We start from the raw sequence: 12840 nt of genomic DNA, 5'->3' as shown, positions 1-12840 counted from the left end.
TCTAAATGGACTAGGAGTTACAGATAATCATAGGAAGTCATTGTGGTAGAAATATGTATGGTTCATGTGTATGTAAGGCTCTTGTAGAAATGTTAAGTAATGATAACATTTGCATAAGCAATTACATTACGTAGAGAAAATTTTCTATGAAAGAAATAAAAGTCTCTATTTAATATCCTGCCTTTTTCTTTTCTTTTAAGTTTGGTTGTAAATGTCATGCAGAGGGATTCCATCCCATCAGAAGTAGACTATGAGACAAGGCAAGGAGTTTACTCTATCTGTCTACAACTTGCAAGGTATGTAAATGTATAAATCTCACAGACAGTACATTTTCTTCCCAAATCCTGTCATTTTGAATAGTATGATATGACCTCAGGTAAGTCTAGCTTTTTGTTTCCTTTGAAGATTTTTACTTGTTGGGCAAACAATGCCCACATTACTAGATGAAGACCTCACCAAAGATGGCATAGAAGCACTTTCTTCTCGCCCATTCCGAAATGTCAGCCGGCAAACAAGCAGGCAGATGTCCTTATGTGGTACCCCAGAAAAGTCATCCTACCGGCAGTTGTCCGTGTCTGACAGGTCTTCTATTAGAGTCGAGGAAATCATCCCTGCTGCACGTGTTGCAATACAAGTAAGTGACTTGTATATTCAGGAAATGTGAAGTCCCTCCTGTTTGAAGACACCAGTACAGGGAGGGGCTGTGCAGACTTAACAGTTATTGACGTGAATGTAGCCTTCCTGGAATCTACAGTGAGCAAGAAAGAGACCACCAGTATACAAATAACTATAATTCAAGATGGGAAATATGAAGGGTTATAGGACAGCTACAAGGGCAGAATATTCATAAGCCTTCAGAGGAAGCAAAATAATTGCCTTCACCTGTGGCTGTCATTGATGATTTTACATAGGAGGTAGCATTTGCGCTAGGCTTTAAAGGTAGATCAGATTCCAGATAGAGAAGCATGGAGAGTTATTCCAGCAAGAGTACAGGTGAGCAAATCCAGAGAGTACAGAGCCTATAGGGAAGGCCAGGGGGTCGTTCATGCAGCCCAGAGTAGAGTGTGTGGAAAAGGAGAAATGGTAAACTGGACCAGTGACAGGAATCCTAATGCCTGAGCATGGAGATCAGTCTCTGTGCTACAGGTTAGCAGAGTTACTCATAGTTGCTGAACAGTATAGAAGCATAGTAGAAAAGGCTGTCCTGGACAATCGAGGAGGAGAAGAAGTCTCACAAAACTGAGACCAGTAAAGGAGGTTATGGAAGTCAGTAGAGGGAATGTGTTCAAGTGCTTCCTTGTCTCATAACATTCTTTCCACACTTGTTTAGACAATGGAAGTAAGTGACTTCACATCTACTGTGGCTTGTTTCATGAGGTTGTCCTGGGCTGCAGCTGCAGGACGGCTCGACCTCGTTGGGAGTAGCCAACCAATTAAAGAAAGTAATTCTCTGTTTCCTGCTGGAATTCGAAACAGACTCAGCAGTTCAGGTACTGATTTAAAAGGATAAAGTAATTAAATCACTAGGCAAGGAATAAGTTGTAAGAGTTAACTCTGCTTGGCTGTTTGGAGTCACAAAAAGGAGAAAGGCTTTTCTCTTGCTTTTGAGCATGAGTAGAAACCCATCAAGCTGTGCCCTTAAGACTTGTGAATGTTATTGTACATATATAATACTTTGAAAAGTGTTGATAAGCACAGAGGAAGTGGGGAAACCAAATCAGCAGAGTTTTTAGCTTACCGAGTGTTGTAAAAGTGCCATGTGACCAATTGATAATTGTGATTGTTATAAAAATTCATCTAGAATTCCTACCTGGAAAAGTCACTTTTTTTGGTTTGGCCAGTTACTTTCTATAAGGCTTTTATAAATAGCTTCATTTCTCTGCTTCATTTGGTTTCCCTCTTCAATTTATGTGTGTGTGTGTGTGTATGTGTGTGTGTGTATATATCTGTATAAAAAGGTTTTAAATCTTATGATGTTCATACAGAGAAGTGCAGAAATGTTAAATGTACAGGCTTTTTAAGATTTTTACATATGGATGCCCATCTAGATCAGGATGAGGAACATTTCTAGTATTTCGGGAAGACTCTTTCAGGCCTCCCAGACTGTACTGTTCTCACTTTCGTCACTTCAACTGAGCTTTGCCTCAAAAGCACATGTTGAGTGCCTGCAAATACACTGTTTTTAGAGCAGTCGGGGTCAAATAAAGTAATTAAGTATCTCTCATTTCTTAGACCAGAATGTCTTTTGGCACAGTTTAATTTCACTTGAGGCTTCTGGAGCACATTGAAAGGATGTTCTAATACCATGAGGGTCCTTTGGGGTCCACAGTAACCATCTGCTTTCCTGTTCCCAGGAAGCAATTGCAGCTCTGGGAGTGAAGGGGACCCAGCAGCCCTGCACGCGGGCATCTGTGTGCGACAACAGTCTGTGTCCACCAAAGACTCGCTGATTGCCGGGGAAGCTCTGTCTCTTCTTGTTACATGCCTGCAGCTACGGAGCCAGCAACTAGGTATGCAGGAGGTTTGTTTACCATTCATCTCTTTTAGGGAAAAGCCAGGTTTCTGTTGGGAACTATGTACATTCCTTCGTAGAGAAGGTCATGCTGACAGAAATGAAATGAAAAGGGAAAAGCTGGCAGGTGGAATAGGTAAGAATAGTGCTTAGAGTGGTTAAATTCTGAACAAGTATTTATTGAGCACCTTCTGTATAGAGGGTTCCACAGTAGGTGTTAAATGGGCAGTACATCTGCCCTCCAGGAGCTTACTGTCTAGTTGGGGAATTAAGACAGCTCAGATTTATAGGTCATAAACTGTAGAATTAGAATTATATATCAGTCCCTAAACTGATGATGACTTTAGCATTCAAAGTTACAAAACTTCACACCTGCCCTTGTATCTTCATTTGTGGGCTTTGGCAAACTGGGGCTATTATTAATACAGTTTAATACTAAAACACCCTAGGGCCTGGCCCCTCATCACTGTCTTTTCTCTGTGTATGCCCCTTCTCCCCGTGACCTCATCCACCATCACAGCCCAAAATATCCTTGTCAGAATGCACACATTATCTGAATGTGGAACCACAGCCTGGACCACAGCCCTGACCCCTCCACTTGGTTCTCAGGTAGACTCCTCAGGCTTGACGTGTCTATAGCTAAACCACTTAGCTGGCCCGTATCATGCAGGAGTTTTCCCAGCTCAAGTCATTCTTTTCGTTGCTCTATCCAAAAACCTTAGAGTTCCCTTGATTCCTCTCACACACCGGCTTCTGTCAGCTCATTCTTCTTTCAACTATGTCAGATTCTACCCTCTGTTACCGCCACTGTTACTCACATCTGCTCTAGCATCACCCTTAGTTCAGATCATAGCAGTAGCCCCCTAGCTGATCTCCCTGCTTCTGCCCTTGCAGTTTATTCTCCACACAGTAACCAGAGAGGACCTCCTAAAATGTAAGTCAGATTGTATCACTCCTGTTTAAAACCCAGCAGCAGTTTCTCAGTTCACACTGAGTAAAAGCCAAATCTTTACTAAGGCCAGACAGAGTCTACCCCTTTAGCACCTCTGTACCTTCACCTTCTACTGTGCTCCCCCTCACTCACTGTGCTTTGGCCACTCTGGCTCCCTGGCTGGTTCCCAAGGCTCCAGGCATATTCCTGCCTCAGGGCCTTTGGCACTGGCTGTTCCCTCTTCCTGGTATGTTCTTACCCATCTTTCACACATGGCACTCTGCTTCATTTCCTACAGTGTGCTTAATCTCACCCTCTTAGTGAGACATTTTTCCACCACAGCCCTCCTGTCATCCCAGCACAACACAAGTCCCTTGTTTCTTCTCTATCACTTATCATTGTATAGCATAGCATATAATTAATTTATTTACTTATCTTGTTGTCATCATCCCTCCCCACCTAGATTGTAAGCTCCATAAAGACAGAGACTTTTGTCCATTTAGTTCCCTACTGAATCTCTCACGTCCAAACACAGCCCAGTGTGTAGTAACCCCTCGATAAATATTTATTCAGGAATACAGTCTTAACATTTCCACTCTTAAAAGTTGTTCCAACACACAGAAGCCCTGCTCTTCCTTGTTATTACTGATTCAGACCACTTGTTATGTAGAATTAATGACTATTACGTGTTTAGTATAACATTCGTACTTATAATCAAGGTAAATCTAGAAAAAGACATTTGTAGAATAGTAATGTTGTAGTCAAAAGTATTTACTTTGAGCAAGAATGCTTTTGAAGACATATAAGAAGTACAAGTCATTATGAAATGCTTTTGAACAAATGCCATACTCATAGTTCAATTTTCCTGTAATTATTTAGTTTTAGAGGTATTTTCAAGTCAGGATGGAAAAAAAAAGACAGTTTTGTTTCAAGCTTTTTTTTATCATTTGTAATTTCATTGTAGAGTATTGATAGTTTATCAAGTCAGGACATATTTGCCCTGTAACTGGTGTGCATGAGGCTGAGATGTGGAGACACAGAAATGGCCAAGCCATGGCCTCGCTCTCAGGCATCTTTGGCTCTTGTGGGGGAAATTCAGAGATGTGGAGGCGGTTGTAGAAAGTACTGAATTCAAGTCCAGGTAGAAGAAGAGATGAAATCCAGGTAGAAGAAGAGATGAAATTCTGCTGTAGCTAAGGTTAAAAAAGTATTCAGAATTTTTGAAATTTTGAAAATGCATTTCCTAACTTAGTTCCCTCCTCCTGCCCCTAATTCTCCCTATTCTTATCATCAGCATCTTTCTATAACTTGCCCTGTGTTGCTGATTTTATCATTGATATTCTGCTCGGATCGCCAAGTGCTGAGGTAAGAATTGTTTACATTACATAAGACACACATACACACACACACACACACACACACACACACGCCCCGCCCCCGGTCCTCTTCTGTCCGGGGCCCTCTGCATACCTGTGACACTGCATGTGTAGGCCAGAAGGCCTGGCACCTGGTCCTCTCAGGAAGTCCTACAAAGGGGGCGTAGACCACTCTGGAAGCAAGGTGACCATTCAGATACTCTGCCCTCCCTTCTATTCCATATTCCACTGGAAGTTCAGAGATTAATGCTAAGATTAATTTGTATTTGTTTATAACAAAATGTTACAGCCGATGTTGAGCATCCACAGCTGGCATTCAGTGTCAACATGCTGGTCAAAATCAGGGAAGACCAACGAAGCCACAAATTCCCCACCAGATTTTATAATTCTCATTTTCTTCTATGACCTTGAAAATTAACTCTCAAATACTTGGAGAGTTTTTTCTTATATTCATGTATAGTAAATTATAAAACTGTTGAGTAAGAGAAGAGAATAATTTGGGAAATCAGTGCTCAGACCATGTTTGTTTTTAATCAGCCCCAATCTGTTCAGTGTAAACGTTACTATCAGTGATTAAGATGTTCACAACCTTAGAATATTCCTCAGAGTATGGACTTGGGAGGAAGATCACTTTTCAAGCAGTCTCTAAGTGTCGGTTGACCTGTGTTGTTGGCCACTGATGATGTAATTTCAGATTCGCCGTGCTGCCTGTGACCAGCTGTATACTCTGAGTCAGACAGATACTTCAGCTCACCCAGACGTACAGAAGCCAAACCAGTTTCTCCTCGGGGTGATCCTCACAGCTCAGCTACCTCTCTGGTCCCCAACTAGTATTATGAGAGGAGTCAATCAGAGGTACGTAATCAAGATGAAAAAGCTCACGTTATACAAAAAGAGAATGATGCTTTGCCTGTTGTTACCCTGAAACCCATGTGCATTATTGAGATGACAGAAGAATTTCTCCTTTCCTCTTAGAATATTTGTATCCTGAAAGAAGGCATTGCAATTTTTACTATCCCCTTTCAGGACAGGGGAGTTAGAGGAGACAATACCAGGCTTCCTTCCCCTTGAATCACTTCCATCTCCCACCTCTGCCGGACCTGGTCCACCACCCCCAAGAGAAAGAGGGTCTCACCTGCTTGGTGAGAGGCTGAAATTATTGGAGCCCTATCACTTAATGAAGGTCATGCTGGTCAGGTTCTTGCGTATTTCACTCTCAGAGTGATTTGGTGAGAGCAGGTATCCTCTTAGTCGGCATACCTCCTGACTCCATATCTAGATGTAGCTGGAGTGTCCGTCTAGCTTTCTCCCTTGGTTTTACACGCGCCTGGGCATGGAAGGAATCTGTGGTCCAGGCTGATAGAATGGCTTGGGTGAGTCCATTCTGCCCACTGTGCCATACATCTGTGGGCTAGCCTGCGGGCAAGGCTGCTTTGGTCTAGGCCCAGGATGGAGGGCTGGAGATCCCACAGCAACCTCCACTGTCTTCAGATTAGCTTTACCAGAGAACCCTTGTCATAGTGCTTATAAGGTACCACTGAGATGTGCGAAATCAGGATCTACTTTCCTTGTATACATGCTTTACAAATTAGAGCTCTGGAAGGGAAGAAATACTAGAGCTACTCCAATCCCCTAAGTTTGGATAAGTATCCTGACCCCCAAGTTTGTATCCAAACTTGGTCTGTTTAAGCGTAAGTTCAGTGGCATTAAGTATATTCTCATTATCGTGCAACTGTGTTCACCATCCACCTCTTGAGCTTTCTCATCATCCTAAACTGAAACTCTGTACCCATTAAGTCATGAAATGAAAGACTAATATATTCGACTCCATAAAAATTAAAATATTCTAGGTGGAAAAAAATACCATAAAGTCAAAAGTCAGTTCACAAACTGCTGAATAGATTTGTAACATGTGACAGACAAGAAACTCATTTTGATAATATATATAAGAAGCTATTAGAAATCACTAAACAAATGACCCAACAACCAAATTGAAAAATGGGCAAAGGACATGAAGAGACAGTTCAAGAACAGATGTAAGGTTTTTTTGGTTTTTGGTTTTTTTAATTTTTAGATTTGCTAGAATTTTTTTTTTACTGCAACAAATGTAAATAAAATTAATCATTTTACTCAATTTTAAGTCTATAGACCAATGCCATTAAGTACACATACACAATACATATTGTTGGACAACTGTCCCCACTACCCATTCTTTTTCATCTCAAACTGAAACCCTTTACCCACTAAACAGGAACTCCTTTATTCCCCCTCCCTTTGTTCTGCTCTTTCCAGGTTCATCCATGTTGCATATATCAGGGTTTCATTTGTAATTAATACTGAAAAATATTTCCTTTATCTCTTCTTTCTTCTGTTGCCTGTGTTTTTGGCATCATATCTAAGAAATCATCACCAAATGCAGTCTCATGAAGTTTTCCTTATGTTTTCTTTTAAAGTTTTTATAGTTTTCACTCTTACATTTATGTGTTTAATCCATCCAAGTTAAGTTTTATATGTGACAGAAAGTAAGGGTCCAGCCTCATTCTTTTCCATGTGGGTAATCCAGTTGTCCCAGCATCTTTTTCTCCCACTGAATGGTTTTGACAACTCTGTGCCATACAGCATGCTAAATTCATTGCATATATTTATCATTCAATCCTCACAAAGGATAAATGAGTTTGACAGTTTTATTATCTCCTTAACAGTCATAATTCTTGGTTCATTATCCATTCTTCTCATTGTGTTATTCTTGAGCCTTCTATGGATGCACATGTGTGTTTATTTCTAGCACTCTAACAAACATTTTAGAAATTAAAAACCAAAGAAATCGGCCCAACTGTAAGTAGCGGAGCCAGGATTAAAACCAAGGTTTTAAAGCTTGTGTTCTTCACTACTATAATTGCAGAAAAGTTTCGCTGGTCATCTTGGATGAAACAATTTACCTTTCTCTTTCTTCTCTGACTCCACTTTATTTTTCTTAGTATCACCAGTTAACATATGTATTTTTTTAATTTGTTGTCTGCCTTTTTTGTTCTTTGTCAACTGTTCTCTAAAATAGTTCCAGGTATATAGTAGGTGCTTCATAAATATCAGTTGGTATTTGAATGAATGAGTATAGTCAGCGCATGATGTGTGCAGTCAGTCCGTACATCATTACAAATGGGAGATGTAATAAGTTTCCTCTCTGCACTATAATTTCTGTAGTATATCTGTATTAGCAAATTCATTAGTGTGCTTTTTGCTAAGATACTGAAGTTGAATTAATGTAAAAGATTTTTTATGCTTAGGAAAACTCAACTATTTTCTGAGCCTGTTCTTACAAGGAAAATGCTTTTTCTTTTAAAATTGACCTTTATTGGGCAGCCCCGGTGGCTCAACGGTTTAGTGCCGCCTTCGGCCCAGGGCTTAATCCTGGAGACCCGGGATGGAGTCCCACGTCAGGCTCCCTGCATGGAGCCTGCTTCTCCCTCTGCCTGTGTCTCTGCGTGTGTGTGTGTGTGTCTCTCTCTCTCTCTCTTTCTCTCTCTCTCTCTCTGTTGTGAATAAATAAAATCTTTAAATAAATAAATAAATAGAATTGACCTTTTTTTAATAACTTGAAATGTTATCTGTTTTTTAGACTATTATCTCAGTGTATGGAGTATTTTGATCTAAGGTGCCAATTATTAGATGATCTGACAAGTAAGTAAATGTCTAAGTTTGGTTTGTGTAGGGGGAGGGGAGAGAAAAGAGTAGAAAAGAAAGCTAAATGGACATTTCTAAATCTGACTTAATAGGTCTTCAATATAAATGAGATTAAAATTACTGTTTGAATTGAATTCTATTTTCTTGAAAATAGCAGGTAAACTCCTATACCAGTTCTCTCTTCTGGCATATACCCAACCATTAATGTGTTGAGAAGATTTGTTGATCTTAAAAATTGTCAAAGGACCTATGTTTTAATTACACTGATACAGAACTACTGGGAAGAAAATTTCTGTCTAGTATAGTGAATTCTGACCATTTTAAAGGTCTATATTGAAGGAAAAAGTCAGTCACTGTTGAGGTATGTTATAATTAAAGAAGTAAGTTGGGTAGCCCTGGTGGCGCAGCGGTTTAGTGCCGCCTACAGCCCAGAGTGTGATCCTGGAGACCCGGGATCGAGTCCCACATCGGGCTTCCTGCATGGGGCCTGCTTCTCCCTCTGCCTGTGTCTCTGCCTCTCTCTCTCTTGCTCTGTGTCTCTCATGAATAAATTTTAAAAATCTTAAAAAAAGAAAAGAAAAGAAAAGTGAGTTATTTAGTGTTAAATGATTGAAATGTTGGTAGAAATTTTGGTGTTAGAGCATTCAGATTTTTATTATCTGCATTTACTCTCATATAATGCATATGTATGTTGGGATGCTCTATGTAAATTTTAGGTGTTCACATCAAGAGTTTATTGCCCACTCTCTACATAAAAGATATGCTTCAGCTTATAGAAAATCCATAAAAATCAGGATGGACAAAAGTATTCATGGAAATACTAATTGGAAAAGAATGTCAATACCCAGAGGTTAGAAAGAAATTCTTGCATGTATGTGGGCTTTAAAGCTCCACACAATCAGAATTTTGTTGTGAGGTTGCTGGAAACAGAGGTAAACAAGAGACTATATATTAGTGGTTTTCAGTACCCTAGAAGAAAACTGAATGGTTTTGCAAAAGAAACAGATCTTTTTGCTGGCAGGTAAATCGGGAAAAACCTCGTGCAGAGGTCTTTGTGTCATGGAAATGGGAGGACGTAATGACTAGTAAACCTCAGCAGAGGTCTTTAAGGCAGATGCCTTCCTCCATGTCCCAAGTGTTTTTTGAAGGTGGGAGACACAGTGCTCTGAGCAGTGCAGTGAAACAGTGGCTGTGGAGCCTGAGATGATGTAGTTAGAGTGCACGTTTGTCATCTAGACCAGATGGATGGATGACACGGCCATCTAATAGTCTAGCTGAGTACCACGTTGTTCAGCCAAGCTTCTGGTGAAAGCTGGGCAAGCAGCCAGCCAGGAAGGCATACTCTCTGGCTTGAATTTGGAGAGGTTGCTCTGTTCTGCTTCTCAAGGCCTGGAACCATGAGTTGGCTCCACACATAGAACTTAAAAAGTCATGAACAAGTTATTCATATAGGCCTTCCTGTGTCACTGATCAATGAGTGATCCAGGATCCTTTATTGGGATGTTGAGGGTAGTGTGGGAATATGTCTGGAAACAAGCAGTATTTACCATTTGGCAGGTATTTGGTATATGCCAGTGCCTATGCACTTCATACCCAGCACCCTGCAGTGTAGGTGTCAGCCTCGTTTTATAAATAAGAAAACAGTGACCCACAGTGAGTAAATGGGTTCATGTCCAGCGCCAGTCCCACCCATTCTTACCATGACGTAGCCCTTTTCGCCTCATGCTGTGGGACTTTACCACTTATGACTATAGTGCCATACTTCCTCTTCTCCCCAGTCCCATCTTCCAGGATGGAATCTTGCTTTACTCCTAGTTGAGAGGGGAAAGTAAGAGAACTTATTAAAACAGAGCAGAGTGGTTCTCTGGGGTTTGGTGCACTGTCTGGAAACACCGCTCTGCTGCTGTGCTATGGACCTCCTCCTCCTTTGCAGGACTTCTTTGGCCTAGCTGATACCACTAGAGCCTTGGCTCTCCTCATACCCTCCATCCTTCCCTTCTCTAGAAGAATGTGCTCCCAGGAGATACCTGCTGACACTTTCCCCCCCACCTCCCACTCTCACCCTGAGACCAGGAGCTTCCCCTTCATGACCTGCACAGAAGGGCCCTCACAACATACTTTGTTTAGGACTAAGAGAGTGAGGAAGGAGTGAGTACCCATGCACTGTCGTAGTCCTTGGCGCAGCAGCTTCACCCCGGTTGTTAATGACAACTTTCTCAGATCTACAAAATGGAGGGTTGGGACTTGACTTTGCCTGCTGTAATTCAGGATTTGGAATCCATGAAAGAAAATCCTTCTTTCTTTGAAATGGATTGTTTTTTCCTTCTTAGCTTCAGAAATGGAGCAGTTAAGAATCAGCCCAGCTACTATGCTTGAGGATGAGATTACCTGGCTGGATAACTTTGAACCTAATCGCACTGCTGAATGTGAGACCAGTGAAGCAGACAACATCTTATTGGCAGGACACTTACGGCTCATTAAGACTCTCCTTTCACTCTGTGGGGCAGAAAAGGAAATGCTTGGTAATTATTGCTTCATCTTACCACGTGATAGAATATCTCAAGATCTTAACTATTGCCATAGTATTGTATGTAATTAGGAAAATAGGATAGGTGCTCCGTGTTCCATAGAAAATTGACACTTCAGGTAATAGGAAATAGTCTGGAATTTTAGTGGCTAACAAACTTGCGGTGTATTATTTTACCTGTGTTATTAAACCATGAAGGAACTTTATAATATTAAAAGCAGTTGGATCACATAACTTCTTAATATCAAGTAAAAATTAATTCAAAGTAGGGTTTTCTCTTTTTTGCTATTTTGTATTTTATAAAATATTATTTATTGTATGTTTTACTTCTTTTAAGGGTAATTCTCATCTTGGAGGTAGCCCCCACCCACCACCCCCTGCATAGTGGGGTACATGAGTGTCCTGGGGTACACATATAACTTGTAAGGGCATATTCAGTATTATAAGCTATATTCAGAAAACAAGTCAAAACATTAATTATCACTTTTATCACACAAACTAAGCTCTATAAAAATCTTCTTGGCTACTGGGGATACATAGAAAAGAGTGATTCTAAACCAGGGTGAGAAGGGCACATCATTTTACCCAAAGAAGGCAAGATTTTAAAAAGTTTGAGAAACCCTCTGTGCCCACCCTCCACCCCCCAAATGCCCAGAGTAAGAATTAATTGTTCACTCAAACCGTTCTGCCTTGTGGTGGTCTTGACATTTGTGTTTCCTAAGTGAAAGCATGGGTTCTTTCACTCCACTCTCTGCTCATAAAGGAAGGTGCCCTCGCTTGTGCATCTTTATTCCCTGTTCCCTGACTCTCCCTCCCATCCACACCCCTTTGCCCCACAGAGCTTTGCCACATATTAAGTGCTCAAAAAATAACCATTAAATTGAATGCCCTGCCATTGGGTGGCCTTGGGTGCCTTTGCTGCTCTGATATAAAAGTACAAAAACAGGATCTTTGAATGAAAATGTATTCATCCTCAACATGAATATTATGCTCTATTCCAGGTTCATCACTCATTAAACCATTGTTAGATGACTTCCTTTTCCGAGCTTCTAGAATTATTTTAAATAGTCATTCTCCAGCTGGCAGTGCCGCCATCAGTCAACAGGACTTTCATCCAAAGTATGGAAAATGCACGTTGTGTTCAGTTTTGGTAAAAATTCTAATTCGAAACTTTAGTCCAAAAAGATTTTCTTAACTTGGAGTTTGTCGTCCATCTTGTGAGTGTGTGTAGTTATAAGGTATTATCCACTATATAAATAAATGCATGTAAAGGGGCTGAGGATAAAGCCTGCCTGGCACATAGTAAGTGCTGAGCAAGTATGCCGGTACCATTCTTATGAGATTGGAAGGATAAGTAACACATTATGTGGTTAACTTGGCTGGTAACAAATTCCAGGAGAAACTGAGTTTATAAGAATTCCATCCAAAGTGAAAGTAAATAGGCTCAGAATCTTGAGAGTTTCTTCTAGGAGGGACGTATAGGTGCTTTAGTGCATGAACTTTGTGATTTGCTGCGTATCACCTGTGTCCTGATAATTAAAACTACTAGTGATTTACTATAGTGGTAATTATAGAATCAAATATTGTATTTGTTTTTATGGGTAGACATTTGAAAGATCTTTTTGTAATGATGACCCTACTTGGGTGCTTCTGGAAATAGGAGGAGGCCACTTCATGCTGCCGTCCTTGCCAGCTCTGAATCCAACTTACTTTGTTCTTAGGAAAACCAGAATTTATTGAATAATCCTGAAGGAATTTGGGATTTGGTATTTAACCAGTGAAAAAAATTCCCATATAATTTCAGTGGTTATAA

The 12840-nt window shown here is 40.5% G+C and overlaps 1 protein-coding gene across 3 annotated transcripts in view; it reads left to right on the top strand.

Moving 5' to 3' along the window:
• USP24 (ubiquitin specific peptidase 24) overlaps nt 1-12840 on the top strand; it is a 135881-nt gene that overhangs the window by 82307 nt on the left and 40734 nt on the right. For all 3 annotated transcript variants that reach the window (XM_055304866.1, XM_055304867.1, XM_055304865.1), the window contains exons 33-41: nt 201-296; nt 406-634; nt 1331-1490; nt 2355-2510; nt 4738-4808; nt 5514-5674; nt 8436-8497; nt 10831-11022; nt 12029-12146. In XM_055304866.1, coding sequence (XP_055160841.1) covers nt 201-296; nt 406-634; nt 1331-1490; nt 2355-2510; nt 4738-4808; nt 5514-5674; nt 8436-8497; nt 10831-11022; nt 12029-12146 — 1245 coding nt within the window. The remainder of the gene's footprint in view (nt 1-200; nt 297-405; nt 635-1330; nt 1491-2354; nt 2511-4737; nt 4809-5513; nt 5675-8435; nt 8498-10830; nt 11023-12028; nt 12147-12840) is intronic.

Source organism: Nyctereutes procyonoides, unplaced genomic scaffold (genome assembly GCF_905146905.1).
Source record: "Nyctereutes procyonoides isolate TBG_1078 unplaced genomic scaffold, NYPRO_anot_genome, whole genome shotgun sequence".
NCBI lineage: Eukaryota > Metazoa > Chordata > Mammalia > Carnivora > Canidae > Nyctereutes > Nyctereutes procyonoides.
This window is presented reverse-complemented; position numbering and strand designations above follow the sequence as displayed.